General features: G+C 32.4%; 3 protein-coding genes across 3 annotated transcripts; all 3 read right to left on the bottom strand.

Annotated features, from left to right (window-relative positions):
* Positions 1-828: 828 nt before the first annotated feature.
* On the bottom strand, positions 829-4,530 carry LOC118057486 (uncharacterized). Its single transcript, XM_035070078.2, has 8 exons — positions 3,382-4,530; positions 2,997-3,030; positions 2,656-2,883; positions 2,090-2,179; positions 1,830-1,895; positions 1,653-1,744; positions 1,519-1,566; positions 829-1,293 (listed from the first exon to the last, which is right to left on the bottom strand). Exons 1-8 carry the CDS (start codon positions 3,747-3,749, stop codon positions 1,176-1,178), a joined length of 1,044 nt encoding a protein of 347 aa, XP_034925969.1. The 5' UTR covers positions 3,750-4,530; the 3' UTR covers positions 829-1,175.
* Positions 4,531-9,178: 4,648 nt separating this feature from the next.
* Positions 9,179-13,263, bottom strand: LOC118057487 (uncharacterized). The gene is made up of 6 exons (XM_035070079.2): positions 12,815-13,263; positions 12,328-12,441; positions 11,209-11,289; positions 10,283-10,455; positions 10,031-10,127; positions 9,179-9,534 (listed from the first exon to the last, which is right to left on the bottom strand). Exons 1-6 carry the CDS (start codon positions 13,100-13,102, stop codon positions 9,424-9,426), a joined length of 864 nt encoding a protein of 287 aa, XP_034925970.1. The 5' UTR covers positions 13,103-13,263; the 3' UTR covers positions 9,179-9,423.
* Positions 13,264-19,728: 6,465 nt separating this feature from the next.
* On the bottom strand, positions 19,729-21,761 carry LOC118057488 (succinate dehydrogenase subunit 3-1, mitochondrial). Its single transcript, XM_035070080.2, has 5 exons — positions 21,603-21,761; positions 21,036-21,112; positions 20,866-20,944; positions 20,553-20,780; positions 19,729-20,375 (listed from the first exon to the last, which is right to left on the bottom strand). The coding sequence occupies exons 1-5, from the start codon at positions 21,675-21,677 to the stop codon at positions 19,986-19,988; spliced, it is 849 nt and encodes a 282-aa protein (XP_034925971.1). The 5' UTR covers positions 21,678-21,761; the 3' UTR covers positions 19,729-19,985.
* Positions 21,762-22,175: the final 414 nt, after the last annotated feature.

Raw genomic sequence — 22,175 nt, 5'->3', positions numbered from 1 at the left:
TGGTAGATTCTAGCAGTACCCATAATTTTATCAACATAGAATCAGCTACCAAACTTTAATGCAATATAACTCTAATTAAAGCTCTAATAGTGGAAACATCCAATGGTAGAACTATGACTTGTATAACCATGTGTCGAGACATTAAATGGAGGATGTAAGGGAATATGGTATTGGATATTCGGTGGTTGGCTACCTCAGACAATATTGTGTCTAATTTTAAGAAACTATAGATGTCTTTGAAGTGGCAAGGTTAAGATGTATTGTTGAGAGGTATTGAATCTACTAAGTTACAAACCATTGAATTTGGCACAACTTAACAACTTGCTGGAAAGTTCCTCATAATTGGCATAAATAAGCTTATGCAAACTGGGGAGAATGAAGGACAATGATAGCTCTATGTGGTCTATGTTAGCTTCATTATCTAAGCTTTCAGGTAACAAAATGTAAGGTAGTAAGTAAAAGGTAATGCCGTACTTGTAAGGTGCATAATTTTTTTGCTTACATTGGTGGTGGTGGATTGGTTTACTAACTTTCTGTTGGTAAACGTAGTTTATCAAAACTGGAATTTTTTTTACTTAAAATTATTGTTTTATTTATATTTTTAGATCATTTTGATATATTAATATTAAAAATAAAAAAAAAAATTATTTTAATATATTTTTAAATAAAATACACTTTAAATCACAACTACTACCATAATATCAAACACACTTCTAATTTCATTTTCCTATAATACCACCCTTACATTGCTATAATTGTGGCTACTGTAAACCCTGGTTAGAACTTTTCCAAGTTAGTAAAATATTAAAATCTAACAAGGAGATAGAATAGGTTAAATTAAATTAAATTAAATTAAGGAAATCATTGAAAAAATAATAGAATTGAAAGAAGAGATGAGAGAAAGAATTTCTCATCCAATTTCTTCCAGTATCACTACGTAGTTACAACTACCACTCCTCTAACAAATGGCTATACAAATTAAGAATTTCGCTTTCTTGTTTGACCATTTCTTTAATCTTCCAAAACTTACGAATGATTAGTCAGGGCAAGGATGTGAACAGTCTCTTATGCTACCTGCGTTCTTCTGTTCATTTCTATTCTGCTACCACAACTTTCTACAGAGAAATTCACATGTTCTTTGAAACTGTGTTGCCTCTCCAAGTTTCCAAGTCCAGCTACCTCAGACTTTGATAGGAGTCTGGGAACCATCTTGAAAACACTGTGCGTTTCAGCTTTACAATAAAAGCGAAAACACAATAGCAGGGGATGTGCATCACTGCTACCGAGAAGTACCTGCAAATATTTCAATTTCAGAGAAGAGAAATGCATTAGTATCTACTTCTTTAGAGTGTAGACACTGTATATAAATGCTTAATAGACATGATTATTGACAGAAAGCCGATTGCAAAGTTATATCAATGGTTTAAGCGGTGTGCTGTTATCGTTCTGTGCTAAAAATTTTCAGTTTGAACGTAACTTGTAGCAGAATTAAAGGGTTCAATGCTCAAGGGTCAATACCATAAAGGAGCATACGGAGATGACAAGTCAAGGAATGGATATGGCCACCTGTTCAGACAATAACAGAATTCTACTGTTAGAAAACAATGATAAATTTGATTTCATCATAGAAAGAGAACAGGAAATGATTTTACCAAAGTCTGAAAGCGGCATGGACAATCCACTGAAAAAGGACATAAACTATTGTCCATGTGAGGAAATATGCGATCCGGAACCAAGGAAACCTCTGAAAGAAATAACAAGCTAGAATTTGTGAATAAATTCATTGAAAGAGCTGGAAATGATTTGTGGTTCAAGCCAAGAATGCTTACCAAGGAATTTAAAGCAGTATCACCAAGTAGGAAAACAGCATTGAGTGAGTGGATGCCTATAACCAACTGTCAATAAAAAAGAACAATGTATTGTTTAGAAAACCAAGAAAACAAGAAAATTAGTAACTAAATATTGGATTGCTGTTCATCTTTTTCTACTGAGATGCCGATATGAGAGTGTGCGTGACCTTCATATCTAAGAGTAGTATATGGTTTTACTTCTAAAATTAACACAAATTGGAGCAGTGATGATAGCTTACAGAAGTTAGGTGGTAATCTTTGATTGCAAGAAACGGGACAAGGATGAACCAAAAGACACAGTCTGTGAGCACAACAGCCCCAGCATTCATCTGAAATCATGAAAAATAAGTGTCAAAAACTTACCATATTCAAATAATTGAATCCATCTAATCAATGATGTATACGAAGTAAAAGGGAAAATGCATAAAAACACAGTTTTGTATCCCCTTGATTCACTGTCTTATCTAGGTCCAAACTGAACTTTCCAAAATCAAATATGAATGTCAAGAAAGAGGAGTCCCTTGGTAAATGAGTAATGACCCTGCATTTCAGCTCTTATGCCCTGGTATGGACCTCTTAATTTATCATTAACAAATGAAAAGTTGAGGCCCCGTCCTCACAGGGAACTACTCGTTATCATTATGGGATTGAAAATTGAACTTCCATGCCACAATAAACTAAAGTACATGCATATTTAAACTTAGATTCATAATGAAAATAAGCTAATTGCCTTACAAACTTCCTCATTTGGATAAGATATAAAAGCAAAATAAATTTGGCCAAATTTGATTTTCAGACAAGTTACCTGAAAAATGATTTGAAAGATGAAAGCCAATTTCCCTGCAGGTTGGCGAACATCAAGTCTTTCGTGGGAGTTTGAGCTTTTCATTGCCATGGAAGTGTTAAAACTCTGTCCAACTGATGGAGATACACGAGTTCCTTGCTCTGGATCTGCCTCTACATTATCAACCCTCTTATCACCAGCTCTTTTGTGATATTGATAGCAACCTCGTATGGAGAGTAAGGAACCAAGCTACAGAAATGAGATCATCATCATTGAAGCAAATAACAGACATGGGAAAAAACGAGACAATTAGGCACTTTAAAAAAACTTGAGAGGAGGTATATCGATGACCTAGAACTTACCCCAAAATAAATTGTGACCGAAGTAAAAGTCCACCTGTTCAGGACCAAGAAACATCACCAATCAATAACATTGAAGATAATCTGTTGAAATCAACTATTCAAATGATCAACTAATATGGATATCTTGATCTGGCTTGGCACACATGAAGGGGACTCAAATATTCCTTGGTCCTTGTTGTTTCTAATGTCCATTGTGATACTAAAGTTTGTTCATTGAAGAAAGAAAAAACTTTCCTTTTTTTTTCCTCTCACAAATCGAATGGAAAGGTAATAATATAAACAAGAAAATCCTAATTGAAATGCCAAAAAAAGAACTAAACACTAAAATCAAAGTATGAAATTCATCCAAAGAAAGAGATGAGCTCAAGAAAAAAGTAAAGCTTACTGAGTATAGAAGTAAAATATACTGACTCCATCCACAAATACAGAAATGATGAGCAGCACCGAGAGAGCAAAGAAAGCAAAAACTCTGAAAACCAGCAACCAGGCAGGGTGGATTCCTTCCAGGCATGGCCTCCAAGTTTCATCATCATAAAAAGGCGCTTCTGCTTCTTGCCTGTTCCCTCCACTATCACGTTCCACTCCGCACCGATGTTCATTTTTCCATATAAGAATTAATGCTATCGTCATCAAGATTAAGACCCAAATAGCACAGAGGAAAAACCTCCAGTTTAGCCAATAACTGGCAATGGTTGTATTGGCAGTCATGACTGGTTGCCAGGTATCCTTGGGTGATCCTGTTGTAACACTCATGCTGTCACTTGTACTTGTCTGAATGTTCAATAACTGTATAAAGAATGGAATGAAGCTGATTTTGGACTCTTGTAGGTAGAATGAAACGAGATAGAGAATCAACCAAAGAATGATTGGAGTGCTGAAGAATGGAAATTTGATTAAAAAGAAAGCTTATTGATATGATTTCCAGAGAGGAAAAGGGGAGAGAGAAAATTGTTATGAGAATCAATTCAAAGGGTAAAGGAAAAGAATGGCTGAATTAATGTGAATAACAGAGCAGTTCTGTGAAATTAAAGCTTTGAGCTATTGTCGGTAATGCACGAATTGGAACTACAATTCTATGAATATAAAGCGAGAAGAGTAGGTCGGTGGAAGAGCTAGCTGAAACGCGCAAATACGCTTTCAAAACACGCAAACATTCTTGAGTTCACATCAAAACTTGAAAGCCAAGCAGAGCTTGTGGAGGCCATAAATAGACTACACTTCAGAGAAGAATGAGAAGAGTTCCTATTTGTTATAGTCGGTTGTATATATCAACATCACAACAACCAGAGAAGATTTGGCCCAGTGGGGAAGTTCAAAACATCTTAAATCCCATTTTGATTTTGACCTCATTAAAGCCTTAAACAAACCAGAGATTCCAAACTTCAAAGAAAGATAAAATGCATACTTATTGTATTAAAATTATGAATACACGAAAGAAGCAGCTAAATTCTTTAAGGGAAGGAAAGGTTGATGCTTACAGGGGAAAGCAAGAACAATGTGATGGTGTGTAAGAGCCCGCAAGAAGTTTCTTGCTTCTTTACCTTGGAAAGAAAACTAAATAAAGGAGCTAAATATAAAAAAGAAAAAAAAAAGAAAAGAAAAGGAGAGGCGATAAATGTGTCTCTGTATATATATATATATATATATATATATATATATATATAGAGAGAGAGAGAGAGAGAGAGAGAGGGATGAAAGGATGGCCTGCTTTGAGCATAAGCTTCTCTCTTTTTCAATTATTATTATTTCAAGAAAAGAAAAGAAAAATCTTGAAAATAGACCAGACACTTTGCACAGTTCCATCATCCTCTTTACATGCATGCAAATATAAAATTGTTAAAACATTCAGGTTTTTGTCACCTTTTTCTTGGATTTCCAGCCTTTTTTTGGGTCTTTTCAAGTTTTTCTTGATATTGCTTAATTACTACCAATTTTTAAAGGGAGACAGGGGCAAGACACTAAATTATTTGGATACTGTGTTGAGCTGCATGAGCTTTTCGAGTACAAGAATGGTTATTGTGCGTGGGATGCCAATTGCCAACAAGGGAATAAAGCGACCCTGTATTTGGAAAGGACATTGGAGAGTGTAGCTTCAGATCTGGAGACTGGAGCTGTTGTCTCTCTGAGTTCTGAATCTTGACTAATGACTTTGTAAGCACCCATTTGAGCTATAATTAACTTGAAGATTAACAGCCTAAACAAAGAAAACCCTTCGTTTTGGGAACACTTGTTAGGGTGATTACGGGCACCTTGGGCCTTACTAATCATATAATATAATACAAATAGAAATCATGATGTTAGCTTTTAGCCATCAGTTAAAGCAAGAGATCGGTGTTTGACGGGTGGTCTTTGGGTGGGGACCCCTGGCCCCACCTTGACCTGGGTTTTACGGGGCTGTGTGACCGGAAAATGGTCACAGCTTCCTGCACAAGATGCTGACTTTCTTATGGTCACAGCTTCTTGCAACAGTAGCATACCGAGGGGTGGAGTGGTGGTCAAGGAAGCAGATGAACTTGTTAGGAAGAATCTTGATTGGCTTGTAAATGAGGTTGCAAATGCTGAGAATAAAACGTGAAGCACGGGATTGTTTTTGGGTGATAAAAGGGGTGATTTGATTTGCATTACCGCAGGTGGAGACCACATCGTCTTTTTAACTTTCAGATGGCCCCTCCCAACATCACCGGTTTTTTCGCACCGTGTTTTTTAAAGATTTTATTTTATTATTTAAAATTATTATATATTATATTATATAAGTTTGTAGCTAAAAGTTAGGAAATAATTTTTAAAAAATAAAAAATATTATTTAAATTTATTTTTAAATAAAAAATACTTTAAAAAACAATTATTATATATTATGAAGCAGTTCCTTAAACTCTTACTATTCAAGTATTCATGAGAGAGGAATAAAAAAGGAAAACGGGACCAAAAGCAAGAACGAAAAAGAAATGAGTCAGGAGGGTAATATTACACAGTTTTTTTTTTTTTTTTTTAATTTTAATTTTGTGCGCCATTCATAACTCATGCCTAAGGCTTTTCCTTTTCCCTAGTTTTCTTGTGATGTATAATGTTGTAATAACGAGGAGGTGGAACGGGGAATGAAGGGCCCCACATTCTTGGAAGAAAGCTTGAAGACAGTGGAAGAAGAAAGATTCGGACAAACTTGGTTGCCAAGCAAGAACAATACATTAGCCACACGCTACGTACAATTTAACTTTACAATAATGTCTAGGTATTAATTATTGAAAAAACGTTAGGGTTTTGGTAATAGAAGGGAAGCAGCCAATCCTTCCTATATATATATGTCCACCTGGCTAGCAACGTGAGGTAGGTACTATATTTTAATAGATGAAATTAATTGGTTCGTTGCATGCCATTTCAAGAGAATGTTCCTTTGCCCTATAAAATTGTCCTTTTGTGTGTGTGTATTAATGTCTTTTATTTTTTTTTATTTTTTTATGATTTAAAAAAAATTGTAAGAGAAGCAAGCCACGCAGATAACATGAGGGATTTATGTCAGATGAAAAAAAACAACAACACTTGATAATAATTTCATAACACTACCATAAACAACGAAATATCCGGTAACAAGTGAGGGAAAAGATTATGAACTTATAGTGTATTAATTATTATTATTTTCATTACACTGAACAATTGCCTTGCTAGCAGGGGTAGAGTCGTCTTTTATAAAGAATCAAGATATTATTTATCAATTAATCAGGAATAATTTAGTCATTTTTTTTATATATATATAGTAAGATTATTCTAGGAGCTTTTACATATTTATAATTTTATTTGCACAATTAAAGGACGATGATACCTTAAAAAACTCAAAAATATTGAAGGGTTTTTATTGTCTTTACATATTTTTTGTATAGTTAAATGACATGTCTAACCTTTGACTTAAAAAAATTTAAGCCTGGTTTGGGAGGGTGTTTCTATCTTTGCTGCTTGTTCTTTTTTTGTAATATTAAGATGCTCTTAGGGAATTTTAGTAATTTAAATTATTAAAATACTAATAAATATATAAAAGGGTGACATGTGCATTCGTCAGCGTGTCATCATCCCCTACACCAAACTAGAAGTGTATAGGGTGTATTCTAATGGATAAAATCTATCGACTGCCATTTCATACGACGCGTAAAGTGGCGAGCTTGGTTTGGTTAGCGACAATTCGAAGATGATAAAAGTTTTCCCCCATACCCTTCTTTTCTCTCTCTTGTGCCTTGATATTCGTGTTGAGCCTTTAAAAAATTCAGTTGTGCCCTCCAATTTGTATTTGTTTCAAAGTTAGTTGTCATTCTTTTGATTTATATTATTTTAGTGCTTCTTGAAGTTTTTTTGTTTCAATTCCATCTCTTTGCATTTATTTAATTTAATAATTTTATCTAATGTGATATTTATTCTTTTGATTGCTATTTTTTCATCATTTGCATTAATTTTTTTTATTTTGTCCTTTAGAATTTAATTTTGTTTCCAATTTTGATCCTTATTTTTTATTGCTCATTTTGTTTAATCATTTTCTACATTTATTTTGTTTTTCAATTTAATCCCTAATTATTTTATTCATTTAAGATCTTTTAATTTATTTTTTTTTCATTTTCATAATTTGACATTGACTTATTGAGCCTTAAGCTTTATGATTTGTTTTTTTTTTTTATTTTTTTGCAAGGTTATCCCTATCTCATATCTTAGATTATAGGTTATTAAAATTAAATTAGACTAACTCGGGTTTCTTTTGTTTCATCATCCGGTATTATTTTCTATTTTTGAAGAGATTTTTTTGACCTTTTAATAGTAACACAAGTTGCCCCGGGTTTTATTTTTGTCTTTGCTAAATTTACCTCTTTTAGAAGGAATTTTTTGAATTTTTTGTTGCAAGCACAGGCAGCAAGCAACAAGAGTGTGAGAGACTGACACTGAGCTAAGGTTGCTCATGAGTCATGACACCAAATAAGACGAGGGTAGAACCAAAATAATAATAATAATAATAAATTTCATTAATGGATTTTGATATGGAATCTGTCTATATTTTGTGAAAAAACAGATGAAGAAGCTAAGAGTTTCTTTGCATGGTATGCAGATTAGGAATTTCTTGCTTGATATTGAAAATAAAGAAAACGAAAACAGAGGTAATCCCTGTTCATCTATTTGCAAATTAGGAGATGAATTTCTCATAGTTGAGCTACAGCTAGCAGTTGTTCATATCAGCATTTTATCAATACGCGCACAGGTCGACCAAATTGAGGGTTTCTTTTTTGTTTAATCTAAAACATTATGTTCATGCGTAGCATATTTCAGAATCAATCCATCGGAGGGAGATAAATCTGACAAACACGTACGACAAAATAATACCATATACAGAACCAATATATGTTGGTTCTTTATTTAGTTTCATAGCCTTCTCTCCTAACTTACGTCATGTTTCTCTTGCAACTATGTGGAAGTGAGTATGGTTACTGATGCTATATAGCTTGGGATCAGTGGTTTTGATCATATCAGGAGGTGTGAGAAGATTCCTGGGGAAATATTGGCAAGATAAAGGTTTTCAAACGGCTCAAGCGTTGACATCAAAATCTTAAGAAATTAATTATTGAAACATTACTTCTAAATTTATACTAGTTGAGACAGAGAGGGAGAGAGTATACCTTCCATGTTCTGGTGATGAGGAATTCCTGATTTTGCTCTCGAGCTGCTTTTAGACAATATTGCAAGAAGCAGAAATGTGGCACGTATAAATGGCATAGACAATGATCAAGAAGCACAAAAGCTGTGGTATTCGGTATTTTAAAAAAAAAAGCATATCAGTACATGCAAAACATATATATATATAATATATATATATCATGCATTTGCAGCTATGTATGTCCGGTAGAAAAGAAATGCGTGCATGTATGTATCTGCAACTGGAATTGTGGACACAAAATGTTAATGGGTTCATGAAATTGTGGAGAGTAAATTATTCTTCACTCCTCAGATTCTCACCTCGATTATGACTTGATCCTTCATATTTGAAAACCTATAACATATATCAAAACATTTCTTGGTTTTTTCTTAATTCCAAACGTACCATTGACAATTGGAAGTACTTGGAAAAAACCAACATTGTGAGAGTTTCGAGTAAACCTAAAGGTCAACAAGAGTCAGTGGACTAATTCATATGTTTTGAAGCATGGAGGACTAGATTTTAACAAAATCATTTCTACTATAATATTTCTTCGATAAGTTTGTTACATACAACTTTGACAATTTACATCCATCTAGTCTACCAATTGACAACAGCATAAAATCCCACCAAAGAGAAGATGATTTTCACACTTGCCAAATAAAATACACTGTTTTACAGTTTTTCAAACCTTCAATTGACAAACGTGAATGGATGCAGAGGCCCTTCTTCCACCCTCTCTGAAGTGAGTCCACAATTCCCATTTCAAAAAGCATCACTTCCATCTCCTAGTATTGAGAGAGAGAACGGCGCAATAGCAACATTGAACGTGGGTGAGCCTGCTTTGTCAATGTGTTTCATCTCAAAGTCACCTTCCTGCAATTGTATGAAAGAAATAGATTTTTTGAGCGTGCCTATGAATGGGAAATGTTCATAATTTTCAAAATCGTTTGCACCTAAAATAAATGAAAACAAATATATATATTAATTAATTTAGCTTTGAGAACACTTCTGCAGACCACACTATGAAAAAAAGAAAGGCATATAACCACAAAATAGAAAGCATGGTGCCAGCCAGCAAGGCAAACACCCATTAATACACTGCTGGAATTTGCTGGGTGGTGAAATGTAAACCAGACAACATATCCCTAAGTACGGGCGTGATTAAGACAGGATTCAATACATGATAAAAACAAGCTTTGAGGCCATAGGAACAATGGCCACATATCATGCTCTCTCTTCAATACTCACAGGAACTATTGATGTTGACATATAAGCACAAACCTTGTCCCCATCTGCTCCAAATTAAGGGAAGAAAAGGCAAAAACCAACAATCACTTTCAGGAAGAGAAAGAACATTGCCACAACTTACCATTCTACCATTGGGAGTGCATAGCGGGCATGCAGATGAGTATTCAAATCCTGTCCTAGGAAGTATAACCGGTTGTTCACCTATAACTCCAACTCCCCTGCAGCATGACAAATGATTTGAAATTCATTAGAAGTCAATGAAATGCAAACTGCAGCCCATGCTGATGGAACCAAAAAAGAAAAAGAAAAACCAAGTCATATAAACTGAAGCATTTTAGAAGACTCCTGACCAGAATAAGATAATTTAACTCACCAAAAATTTTCAGTTTTTGCATTGGCATCTGTGATAATCCAGTGTCTTCTGAGAAGTTGAACAGGGCGATCTGAGTTATTAGTGATTCTTATTCTATATGCAAAGAAGTACTGCCCCTTTGAAGGCTGACTTCGGCCCTCAATGTACACGCTCCTAACTTGAACCCTTATCCCCTGAATGAAATACATGAGATTTGGTTATGATTACTCAAATCAATTTAAACCATTTCTGATATGCATATTTGGCTTCTTCCTTTTAAAGCAACTTCGTGTTATCTGTTGTTATCTATGCAGAGTAAAGGAACAGGATGATTACCTAAAAACTCAAACCTAGACCAGATTGCGGGTATTTACTTTGACACATGGAAAAGGCATGCATACTAGAGTAACTTCGGATTACTTATTGCCAACTCACACATATTTCAACAGCCCCATCCATACTCAACCCATTTATTCTCCCAATTTCAATCATATTTGTGTTATCATTGAAATGATCATGCATAGTAATGCACCTTTGTGTTTTCTATTGCCGACTCACATATATTGCAACAGCCCCATCCATAATCACCCCCTTTATTCTCCAATTTTGAACATGTTTCCCATATGGACAGTATTTTATTACATACATGGAAAAGATCATATACAAGGAGATCAAAACTGGTTATTCAAGGACATCATATGGGTCTCTAATTTAATTATGCTGAAAATAAGTTTTGCAAAGGCCGGATATAAATTCACAGGTCAAATTGTAGTAAAACAGAGTCAAGGAAGAATGGATGGGATAAAAACATGGATTTATAAGTTTAAATCAGTTGATATGCCTGATGGTAACAGGAGTTACATGAACAAGATGATATCAGTTTATATGAAAACAAAAGATTTATAAGACAGTAATAACTGCCACGCTGACCAGATAGTTTAGCATACCAAGGTAGTTGCATCACTTGAACATTTTAGGAGAGAATGTGGTGCAATTTCCTTTAGCTCATCGCGATACCTAGTTGCATCCTGCCAAAAATTTACCAAATGGATAAAAGTTTATCAGAAACATCCTCGGTGAACAAATGGCATAGGAATAATATGAAATCATGTTTTATGGCATGACTTGGGCAAAATAGTCATTATATCAAAAAAACTGAAACCATAACTGTGAAGTGCAACCTCATTCAAGTCCATTGAGTTATATAGGCCTCATTCCAAGACAGTAAGATGTAGAAAGACTGTTACTTGTACTGTAATAATTTATAGAATGAAAACCACATTCGATATCTAGGCTTCCGGAAAGTTATACAACGTCCATGCCCTTTACTAAAATATCGAATTCACTATTGGAGTTTTATGCTCATATTTGTGCTGATAGATGATTTAAGAAATAAACAAATGCAGTCACCAGATAAAGGCAAATGCCAGAGCGAAAAGATTGCATATCCTAAGCTAAACTCATAAAATTCTAAGAACTAAACTGCCAAAGCTTGCAGAAAGGTGGTTGGTGCAAGAACTTCTACACAAGACATGATAGATAAAAGCTTAGTTCAATACAAGTTGTCCATACAGGAAAGGCCAACTATTTTTTGGAACTTAGATTTATATCTTTTGTTTGACCCATGTTTAAGAACACTCATAGTTTTAGGACTCTGTTCTCTCTTCTGAACTCTTCATGATTGGGCAACAAAACCAAAAACCTATAAATCCTAGAGAATAAAACATAGTTTATTCCAATCATTGATACTGATAAATGATTATTTTCGACAACAACATTTGTAAAGTTGACCCTTTTTATCCATCGCGACATGAGACACCTGACAGTAAAATAGGAAACAACTGACAAGTTGAAACATTAGAAAAAGATGCAGAATTGAAGAATCATGGAGGCTTAAAAAAAAGAAAAAAGAAATGACCAGTTTGACCAAACCCAAACACAAATATTGAATGTTTCCATCTAAAATGAATAGAAATTTCTACAACTGCTTAGCAGCACGAATAAACCCACTACATATAATAAAATTTCACATTCAAATTGGAAAATGCGATACCACAAACAGCTACCTCAAACCGCTCATCAGCAACTGCCTCCTTAAGCAACTTACGAAGCCGCAAAACTGGTTCCACTTCCTCAAATGATCTCAATGAATCACGAAGTCTTGCAGCTTCTTCATAGTCCTAATATCAGAACAAACAAACTCATATATTTACAAAGATATTACTATCCCAAAACCCATTTTATTGCCAAAAATAAAAATAAAAAAATAAAAATCATGCTTCCTGACCATTGATGCCACATTCATTTTGCTTACACTCAACACAACCCACACCAAAAAGAAGGAAAAAGGTTACATATTTCCCAAAGAAGAAATTCGAACCCACAATATACATTCCCTACATTTTCCTAGAAACCAAACAGTGATTAAGCAGGTAATTTACCAATTAAAAAAAGTAATGCCAAATCAGAATACTTTTTTTAAAACAAAAAGAAAGAAATTGGCTTTAATTAAATTCAAATTGTTCCAGAGAATAATAATAATAATAATGTTACCTCAGATTGTGCAGCAACCTCCATTTGTTGTTTGAGCATAGCATAAGTTTGACTGCGAGACAAAAAGGAACTCGGACTACGGTCCGAACTCGAACTCGAACTTGAACTTGAACTTGTTCCTTCACCCCCTCCATCTCTCTCAGCAGAACATGCTACAATCCGACAATTTCGGTTGTAATTCCTCAAATTCAAACACTGTCTCCACTCCGTACGGAAGCTCCGACCCGGAACAAACCTCCTCGTACCCGTATTAAAATCCGTTAACAATTTCAGATTGAGTGACTGCATTTTTTCCTGAAATAATTTTATGGTGACAGCTGGTGACTAAATCGAGATTTTTAATTGTGAAGTGACTAAATCAGCCGGGACTATGGTAGTTTAGAGAGTTAGAGGAGAACGGTGATTTGCGGAATTGGTGGCTATTGTGGGATTTTCCCTCTTTTTTTTTTTCTTTTTTAATTTATGTGTATCAGATTTTTGTGTTGCTGCTTATGGGTGAGAAATTTACACGTTTTGGGTTGGGTTGACAGACGAAAAATCAAGGAATAATTGTTAAGTAATTATTTTTTATTTTTTATTTAAAAATATATTAAAATAATATTTTTTAAAATTTTTAAACATTATTTTTAACATCATTTAAAAATACAAAAATAATTTAAAATAAAATATATATATTAAAAAAACACTTCTAAAATGTAAAAAGAAGTAGACTCTAATTGATTAAAGAATTAATTTTTACCTTGGATGAAAGTATTTTTATTATATTTGATGATTTGTTTTTTAATTTTTCTGTATTTTAAAAATAAACTCATGAAATAATATAAAATTTCTTTACTAGCCTTATCATAGAAGATACGGTGCTATGCTTGAATAAATTTAAAACCTATGAGTGTACATGGTTTTAGAGTTTGTTTGGCAGTGTAGTTGCAATTGCTTTTTAAATAGTTTTTTGTATTAAAATACATGTGAATAATGTTTTTTTATTTTTAAAAAATTATTTTTGACATCAACACATCAAAATGATTTAAAACACTAAAAACGTATTAATTTAAAGTTAATAAAAAAAAAAAAATTATAATTTTTTAAAAACACTACAAGCTGGTAAGAATAAACCTTTTTTATTAGTTGTTGTCCAAGAAAAAAGAGAAAAAAAAAAGAAAAAGAAAAGGAGGTGGTCAAAGAATAAACAATGGTTCGAAATCTCTGACATTTCCATGCACGTGTTCGCTGCATATTTTTATTATATTTGATGATTTGTTTTTTATTTTTCTGTATTTTAAAAATAAACTCATGAAATAATATAAAATTTCTTTACTAGCTTTATCATAGAAGATACGGTGCTATGCTTGAATAAATATAAAACCTATGGGTGGACATAGTTTTTTAAATGGTCACAAAGAATAAACCTTTTTTATTAGTTGCTGTCCAAGAAAAAAAAAGAAATAGAAAAGGAGGTGGTCAAAGAATAAACAATGGTTCGAAATCTCTGACATTTCCACGCACGTGTTCGCTACATATTTTATACATGTTAAGATGTCAAGAGTTGATTAGAAAATTATAGAATATTCTCTCTAAAAGAATAAAATTTATAAAAATTGTGGAGGGTAATGTTTTAGTTAGCACCAGAGGTAGGATGAATAAAAAAACTGAAAAATTAATTAAATTAAAAGAATAAAAAAAAAAACCAAACCGTGAAAAAAACTGATTAAAATTTTAAAAAAACCGACCGATTCAGTTTGGTTTTATAAGCCTGAAACAAAAAAAACCGAACCAAACCCAAACTGAAAAAAACCCGAGCTAAACCGGAAAAAAACCTAGCCTAACTAAAAATACCAAGTCAAACAGGTTTGAATCAGTTTTTGTCTTAAAAAACCGAACCAAACCGAAACCGGTTGGTTTGAACTGGTTTTGAACTATTTTTGTTTTTTTTTTTTAATTAATTTAATTTAATTATTTTATTTTGATAAAATATAAACTGAATCGTTAAAATTAATTTAATCGAAAATGATCGTTACATATAGCAGTTCTTTTCTCCACGATGCTAATGATATCATTTAAGAATCCTGTGTTATGCAAGTGTTATTGGTTATAATTTGACTTTGCTTTCTTTAGAACTTTATAAATTTATTGGGCCATTTTTTTGCAAGTTTGTTAAGCAATGAGGAAACTTTTAAGGAATTTCAAAATGCACATGTTGTTGGCCCACTGAAATTCAAGGCTGACGCATGGGCCTAACAGCATGGTACTGGCAGTATAGGCACGTGTTCCTAGGCCTGAATATTTTTTAAAATTATCTAAATGCGTTATCTACTTAATTCGTTTTATTGAAAACAATAAAGATAACGTGTAGTTTGCAAACCTATTTTTTAGCAAAATGGAGATAAAACCTTTTGGAAAAAATGTTAGGAAAAAATATTATCAATTTAATTAGAAAAAAATATTATTTATTATCAATTTAACAAAAACATTGAACTAGCTTTGGGGCATTAAGCTTTTTTTACAAAATACATTAGTTATTATCAATTTAATAAGGAAAAAATAAGCTTTTTGCATTTTAAAAGCATAATGAAATGACTAAAATATCTTTAATAAAAAATTTAAGAACTAATATCTAGAAGCCTTTTTTGTATTTTTACATTGGCTTATATGTTATTACTAGATTGGTTCAAAGAAAATTTAACATTTCAATAAATATAAAATATTATCTAAAAAAATTGTAAAGGTGTGTAGGAGGCCTTTACACCTTTTAGGTGGCGTATGTGATACCTCTCAATAGCCAAACACCATCTTCCACCCATGTTATTGGAAGGGTCACAATGTCCTTTATTTTATGGGACAACACGTGGCAATGCGATGCTAGTAGTTTTTTTTCTTCGTCTTTCACTTCTCTCTGATTCCCTTGAAAATTGTGATAACCATACAAAATTTTAAAGTTGTCATTTGAATTGTCAAGATTTCAAATTCAATCTTTATTCTTTAGATTTTTAATTTTTATTCTTTGTTTTTTTATTAAATTTTAATTTATTTTCAATTTCATCATTTAATTTCAATTTATAATATGTTATTTTTTTCCAACTTGAACTCCATTCTTTTGATTGTTTTATTTTTTTTTAGTCTTTTTGTTATATTGATTTTTCTTTTTAATTTTACTCTTCAATTAGTTTTTTTTAACCTTTTTTATCAATTTGGATTTTCATTCTCTTGATTTTTTTATGGATCCTTTTATTAAATTGTTTTTTCTTTTTAATTTCACCCTTCACCCTTCAATAAAAAATATAATTTAATTTTTATTTTAATTTTGATCCATATTCTTTTAATTGTTATTTTGTTTTGTTTTGGGTTCTCTTGTATAATTATTTTTTTTAATTTTATCCTTTAATATTTAATTGATTGAGAATTGAACTTTATGATTTTTTCAAATACAGTGCTTCTGATCCAATAATTCAAGTCACAATTTTTAAAAGTTAATGTGGATAGACATTATTTTTTTACATATTTTCTTTTCAACTTTCATTATTCGACATTTTTTTTTAAATAGGCTTTGTGATTTCATATGTTTTCTTTTCTGTTAGGCTATCTTAATCTCATAATCTAAACCACGAGTTTGACAGGTTAACTCAGTCTAGCTCGATTCGTATTACTCGGGTTATAGGTTTGTTATGCTAACTCAAGTTGAATCAAGATATTTGTTTTTACTTTTTTAATCCAATTTTATCTTTTCATATTTAATGAGTTGGGAATCAAATTATATCATTTAACCCCTTTTAGAAAAAAAAAATTTCTCAAGTTATTGTGGTTATATTTTTTAAAAAATTGGTCCATCAATTGCTATTATCTATTTTTTATTATTTAATTAAAATAAAATTAACTTATTTAACCTAGTCACGTATATCAACCAAATCATGGATTTTTCTTCCTAAAACACGGACACATGAATATCAATTCTTTTGGGAAAAAATTCCGACTCCATTGCATAACATCGATCCATAACTAGTTATATAGTATACTAGTAAATTAGTCCAATAAAAAACAAGATATATAGATAAAAAAAAATTATTATTATTTATCTATATATCTTGTTTTTATTGGTCTCCCTATTAATTTTTCATCTAAAGAAAGGCATAAATGCAAGAGAAAAAAAACACACTCTAATATACGAATCATTAATCAATGAGGCTAGTGGCTAGTCGTGTTGTTGCATCATTCACCTGAATGTTTTTTTTGTCACTCGCTTAAGCAACACTCTTACGATATAAACATATGGATTCGTATCACTCAATGGCGAGACATCACATCACTTGAGTTGCTCTCCGAGTCACGGCATGTTTACACAGTACTTATCCTTCATGGAAAACAACATGTGTTGCTAAAATAACCCAAGCTTGAGCTTACTGTGTTGAGTTCCAAGCACTCAGGAAATTCTGCTGACACAACTCAGCACGTTCCACCCTCAGGAATATGGAGCTGCAGTATGCCAAAGAGAAAGGCAATTAAGATGGTCATAATATTGGGCAATTACAGAGATGTCTTAGCACTGCAAACCCATACCCTCCCAACCCCACCCCACACTTCGCCTATGTTTGTTTTTGTAGAAAAAACCATGTTTTTAAAAATTTAAATTTTTTATTTTTTTTTATTATTTTAATGTGTTGTTATTAAAAATAAATTTTTTAAAAATAAAATAATAATATTATTTTAATACATTTTCAAGTAAATTAGAAAAAAGCCACGACCAGCTACATAAGCCAAAAACACACCGATTGCAAGTCAGGTTCCTGTTTAATATTTAATACGACGTATTTCAAGGAAAGGACCAGAGTAGAAGAGAATGTCCACATACAAACTACAGAAACAATTACTGTAGTACACTGTTTTTTCGACAAGTTTTGATTTCCCTGTAACCTACAATCCGCCGTGGGTTGGATAAAAAAAAAATGGAGAAAGAGTTGGATAAGAAAAAAACTTCAGAAAAAAAAATGATGTTATATAAACACAAGCATATTTTTTAGAACAAAAAGATATTAAATAATAAAAAAAAAATGATAACCTTTTAAATCCATTAAGCACCAAAAGCTACAAATTTAAAAAGACCTCTACATCTAATTCTCAATAAATCAAATATTAAAAGATAAAATTAAAAAAACAAAATATAACATATAAAATGATAAAAAAAAAAAAAACAATTGTAAGCAAAAAAAAACCTAAATCTGCACAGGTCAACTTGTCAAATCTACAAATCAAGTTATGAGATCATGATAAATCTAAAAAAAATAAAAAAAAATCATGAAACCTAATGTTTTAAAAAATCAATGTCTAATTATGAGATGGAAAAAAAATATGTCTAAAAAAAGATGATGTTATTCCTTATTAGCTTATAAAATTCATATCCAGAGCCATTTAATTGAAAGCACAAAATATAAAAAAACCATGAAGGTCAATTCTCAACAAATCAAATATTGAATGATAAAATAAAATAAAAATCAATAATGCAAAAGGATCTCAAAAAAAAAAAAATTAAAGAACAAAAAAAGAGCAAGTCTATATAGGTTAATTCGCTAAACTCATGGGCTATATCATAAGATCGGGATAACCCTGTAAAAAAAAACTATAAAGCTTATTTTTTAAAAAAATAAACATCAAATAATAGATAAAAAAAAGAAAATAAGTCTATAAATAATAATAAAAAAAACCCATATTAGCTTATAAAACTCATGTCGTGGACCATTTGGTATCAAATTTTAAAAAAACTAAAGCTCAAACCTTAAAAAAAAAAAATATCAAATGTAGATGAAATTGAAAAAAAATATTCAATCTATAAAAAAACATAAAATATAAATAAAAAAAATATAAATCAAATTTTTTTAAAAAAAAATACTACCGTTTTATAATTTAGTATTAAAATTTTAATTGTTTGACACAAATTTCAAGGGAAAAGGAAAAAAAAAAACTCTAACAAAACCCATCCAAAAACACCAAACATGTGTCTATGGTAGAGAAAGAGGATGCCACTAGAAATCTAATGACATATAAAAAATAAAAAATAAAATTCACTCTAAAGAATGTTGTTCACCTGATTCAAAAATTTAATAATTTTTAACCATTAGAAAAATATTAATTTACCTCTCTATTTATTTGATTATAGCATAAAAGATAATGTGAAACAAAAATACCCTCAAATTAAGCCTAAATCAAATTTCATTCTAAGAGTAAATTAGTAGTTTTACTGTGTTAAAATATAAAATCTCAATAAAAAAATCCTAGCACCCAATTATCTGATTTGTGCCTTTAAGGATATTTTACTATTCTCAAAAATATAAAAAAAAACTTTTATAACATTTTTAAAAACAAAAATAATAAATAAATCTCATGAAAAAAAACCATTTTAGCCCTTGGCTTCATCTTCTAGGCTAATTTGATGAAAAGTAAAATCATCATTTCAATTTCTTTCTCAGTAATCTACGTCTGGTGCTGCAGTATTTTTCCCACACCCTATATATTTTGTTAAGTTTTGTATGCTACTTGTCGCAAGAAGGGCTGAATCTAAGAGACTGCCATTTTCCAAAATTATAATAGAACGCGTCCAAATAAGGATGCACAACTACTAAATAAACATAGAGGCATGAAGTGCACATACCAATAATCCTTCCAGGTAAATTAAAACAGTTACCCCTCTAGAATCACTAGAAATATGAAGCAAATATATGACCGGAATGAACTCAAACACTAGTAAATATCTTTATGACCAGAAAAAGTCAACAAAACTAACAGTGTTTCTTCTCCACAGGATTAAGAACAGCTGTGAGCAGGTTTAAGTAGTTCTCCACCCACGGAGTGGAGCAAGTGAGCAACAATGGCAATGAAAGGGCCTCAGACTCAATATTGATAGGCAGTTGTCAAATGAGCAAACAATCTCCTTCCAGAAAAAAATTTGGTTATTGATACAATAAAAAGGGCCTCAGCCTCAGCATCCATAGGCGGTTTCCAAATGAGCAAAAAGACTAACACATTCAATTTACATATGAGCAAAAAGACTTAATACATTCAAATTATTCTCCCAAGGAGAAGCCCCCCTACAACGGATATCAAGAGAAGGGTTGCCCCTTTCAGCAAGGAAGGGAAAAGGGACCGCTTTTTGATTTGAGGGCTCCTTATTTGAACAAAGAGAAATCCCTCAATGCAGTAAATGACGAATCCCATAAAACAGATGATAGGCCAGGGCAAGGGCGGCGGTAACATCAACGACAGGTAGGATCAGCTTGGATGAATAAAAGAGGAATTGGTAGAAATTATAATAGGTGAAGCATATCGAGCCTGCTTTCAGACAAATAAGACAAAAACACAAAACTAGAGCAGATAGGAAAGCCCCGGAGATTCTATTGACAATGGAAAATGTTGCATCAACCTGGGGACTATAAATAGGAAGATGAGGAGATAATGGGCGAAGGATATGCGAGGTATTAAGTTGATCAATGTCAGAGGTCACCTCAATTTGAGGCATGCCCCTGGGAGGTGGTGGAACACCTGCAACCTGGGTCTTGTTGTCAGTCGCTGTGGAGAAAACCTGGGGTCCCAAAAAAATGAATCAGAGAAGTATAACTGGGCACAGGGCCACATAGAACAGACAAACATCACAAACAGAGGGGTGCATGGACACTAGCACAGGCATGGCAACTTATTGCCTGAATTTAAAATTTTTTAAGATAAATATTTGAACACAGATTTGGCAGTAAAGACTCACCCGTGTATTGATACCAAGTGACAAGGGAGCGACATCAAGGAGACGCAATTCTTTGACACCTCCACGTAAAATTCCACCCTGAATTGCAGCTCCCATAGCCACCGCCTCAACTGGGTTTACTCCCTTGCTCAGGCTCTTTCCAAAGATCCCAGCTACTATCTTTGGGGTGAAGGTAACAGCTGAGGGGGTTATCCTACATCCTTCAGCATTCTCAAAAACTTTGGGATTCTGTACACAGTCATGGAATTAATAAGGAAAAGAAAGCCTAATAAAAACCAAACAGATAAACAATCGGAACAAATGCCATACTTACCTTCCCTTCCATACCAGCAGCACATGAATTTGCAGTACCCAGATCAATACCAATTAAATCTCCACATGCAGGTTTTGCACTACACAGAATAGGAAACACTCAATACTTCAGCAAATAGAAAAGAACGGCGAATAGAAACATATACAACCACCAAAAACTTAATAAGCTACCTCAAAGTTCTTGACAAACCATGCCAATTTTGGCTGAAATTAGAAGGAGCCCACTTTGGACTCACATCATTTGTCAACTGCACGAGGGATGAACACCAAAACTCAGCCATTTGACAATCTCAACCTCAATTCTCAAACAGATTTTAATGAGCCAGACCAAACACGACTATGGATTCATAAAAACAAAGCATTTTTACAATCATTATCTATTTTTTTCTCAAATATTGATAAAAAACGATTAAATTAACAGCGTCCAAAGCTTTAGCATTTAAAACTTACATATATAAAACATCTCAGCTGATCATTAAGAGTTAAACACAACAATAAATACAAAACAAAAGCTTTGATATCCTAAGAAACAGTGATTATGTAAAGAAATCAAATGAAAAAAACCCAACACAGATAAATCCTTGAAGGGCCCAGCTTTCTGAAATACCATAACAAAAAAAACTAATCATTTATTTACCCCCCAAGCATCAATTTAAAGTATCGGTTTGATCTCCTCTAACAAATAACCAAATCAATAAAACTGAAGAAGAAAAGGAGCAGAAATGTTTAGAGACGTACGCTTCTGTAGGACGAAAGAGGAGCGGAGGCGACGTCACGGCGTCGTAGAGAGCGGAGGAGAGCAGCGGTGGCCATAAGTGAAGAGATCTACGAATCTACGGGGTGGAGGCGGAAAAGGACGCGGAGACTCTTGTAGAGGTTTGTGAAAAAGGATTTACAGGCTTTGCTGACTGCAAAATACACCTAATGGTTTCAATGGTCCCTGTACTCTCTTGATTGTTTTACTTTGGTTCTCTTACTATTTTTATTTATATATCTCATTATCATCCTCTTTATCTTCTATTTACTTTTTTTCCCCAATCTAATCATTTCCCTATGCTTAAAAAATTAATTATTATTGTATATTATTAGAACGATGTTATCCTCACCTCACAAATTATTAATCTCATTCTATATTTACTACAAGTTTTATTAATACACTACACCACCCATCATCGTTAATATCTTACTTGAACATAATTACAATTTATTGATATTTTCTTAATTATTAAGATTAAAAAAAATTATATAAAAATAAAAAATAAAAATTTTAATTACTATATATTTTTTAAATACATATTTTATTGGTGTATA

Source organism: Populus alba, chromosome 15, assembly GCF_005239225.2.
Source record: "Populus alba chromosome 15, ASM523922v2, whole genome shotgun sequence".
In the NCBI taxonomy this organism is placed as follows: Eukaryota; Viridiplantae; Streptophyta; class Magnoliopsida; order Malpighiales; family Salicaceae; genus Populus; species Populus alba.
The sequence above is the reverse complement of the archived record's forward strand: the minus strand, read 5'-3'. Positions and strand labels throughout refer to the sequence as shown.

Excerpts from the sequence above, each read along its gene's own strand:
- LOC118057486 (XM_035070078.2), bottom strand. The coding sequence starts at position 3,749 with ATGAGTGTTACAACAGGATCACCCAAGGATACCTGGCAACCAGTCATG. Across the intron at positions 1,745-1,829 it reads ATACTGCTTTAAATTCCTTG|AGGTTTCCTTGGTTCCGGAT; the intron begins GTAAGCATTCTT and ends TATTTCTTTCAG. Across the intron at positions 1,294-1,518 it reads TCTCCGTATGCTCCTTTATG|GTACTTCTCGGTAGCAGTGA; the intron begins GTATTGACCCTT and ends AAATATTTGCAG.
- LOC118057488 (XM_035070080.2), bottom strand. The coding sequence starts at position 21,677 with ATGGCCACCGCTGCTCTCCTCCGCTCTCTACGACGCCGTGACGTCGCC. Across the intron at positions 21,113-21,602 it reads CTCTTTCGTCCTACAGAAGC|TTGACAAATGATGTGAGTCC; the intron begins GTACGTCTCTAA and ends TCCCTCGTGCAG. Across the intron at positions 20,945-21,035 it reads GGTTTGTCAAGAACTTTGAG|TGCAAAACCTGCATGTGGAG; the intron begins GTAGCTTATTAA and ends TATTCTGTGTAG.
- LOC118057487 (XM_035070079.2), bottom strand. The coding sequence starts at position 13,102 with ATGCAGTCACTCAATCTGAAATTGTTAACGGATTTTAATACGGGTACG. Across the intron at positions 11,290-12,327 it reads TTGCTGATGAGCGGTTTGAG|GATGCAACTAGGTATCGCGA; the intron begins GTAGCTGTTTGT and ends AATTTTTGGCAG. Across the intron at positions 10,456-11,208 it reads CAAGTGATGCAACTACCTTG|GGGATAAGGGTTCAAGTTAG; the intron begins GTATGCTAAACT and ends TATTTCATTCAG.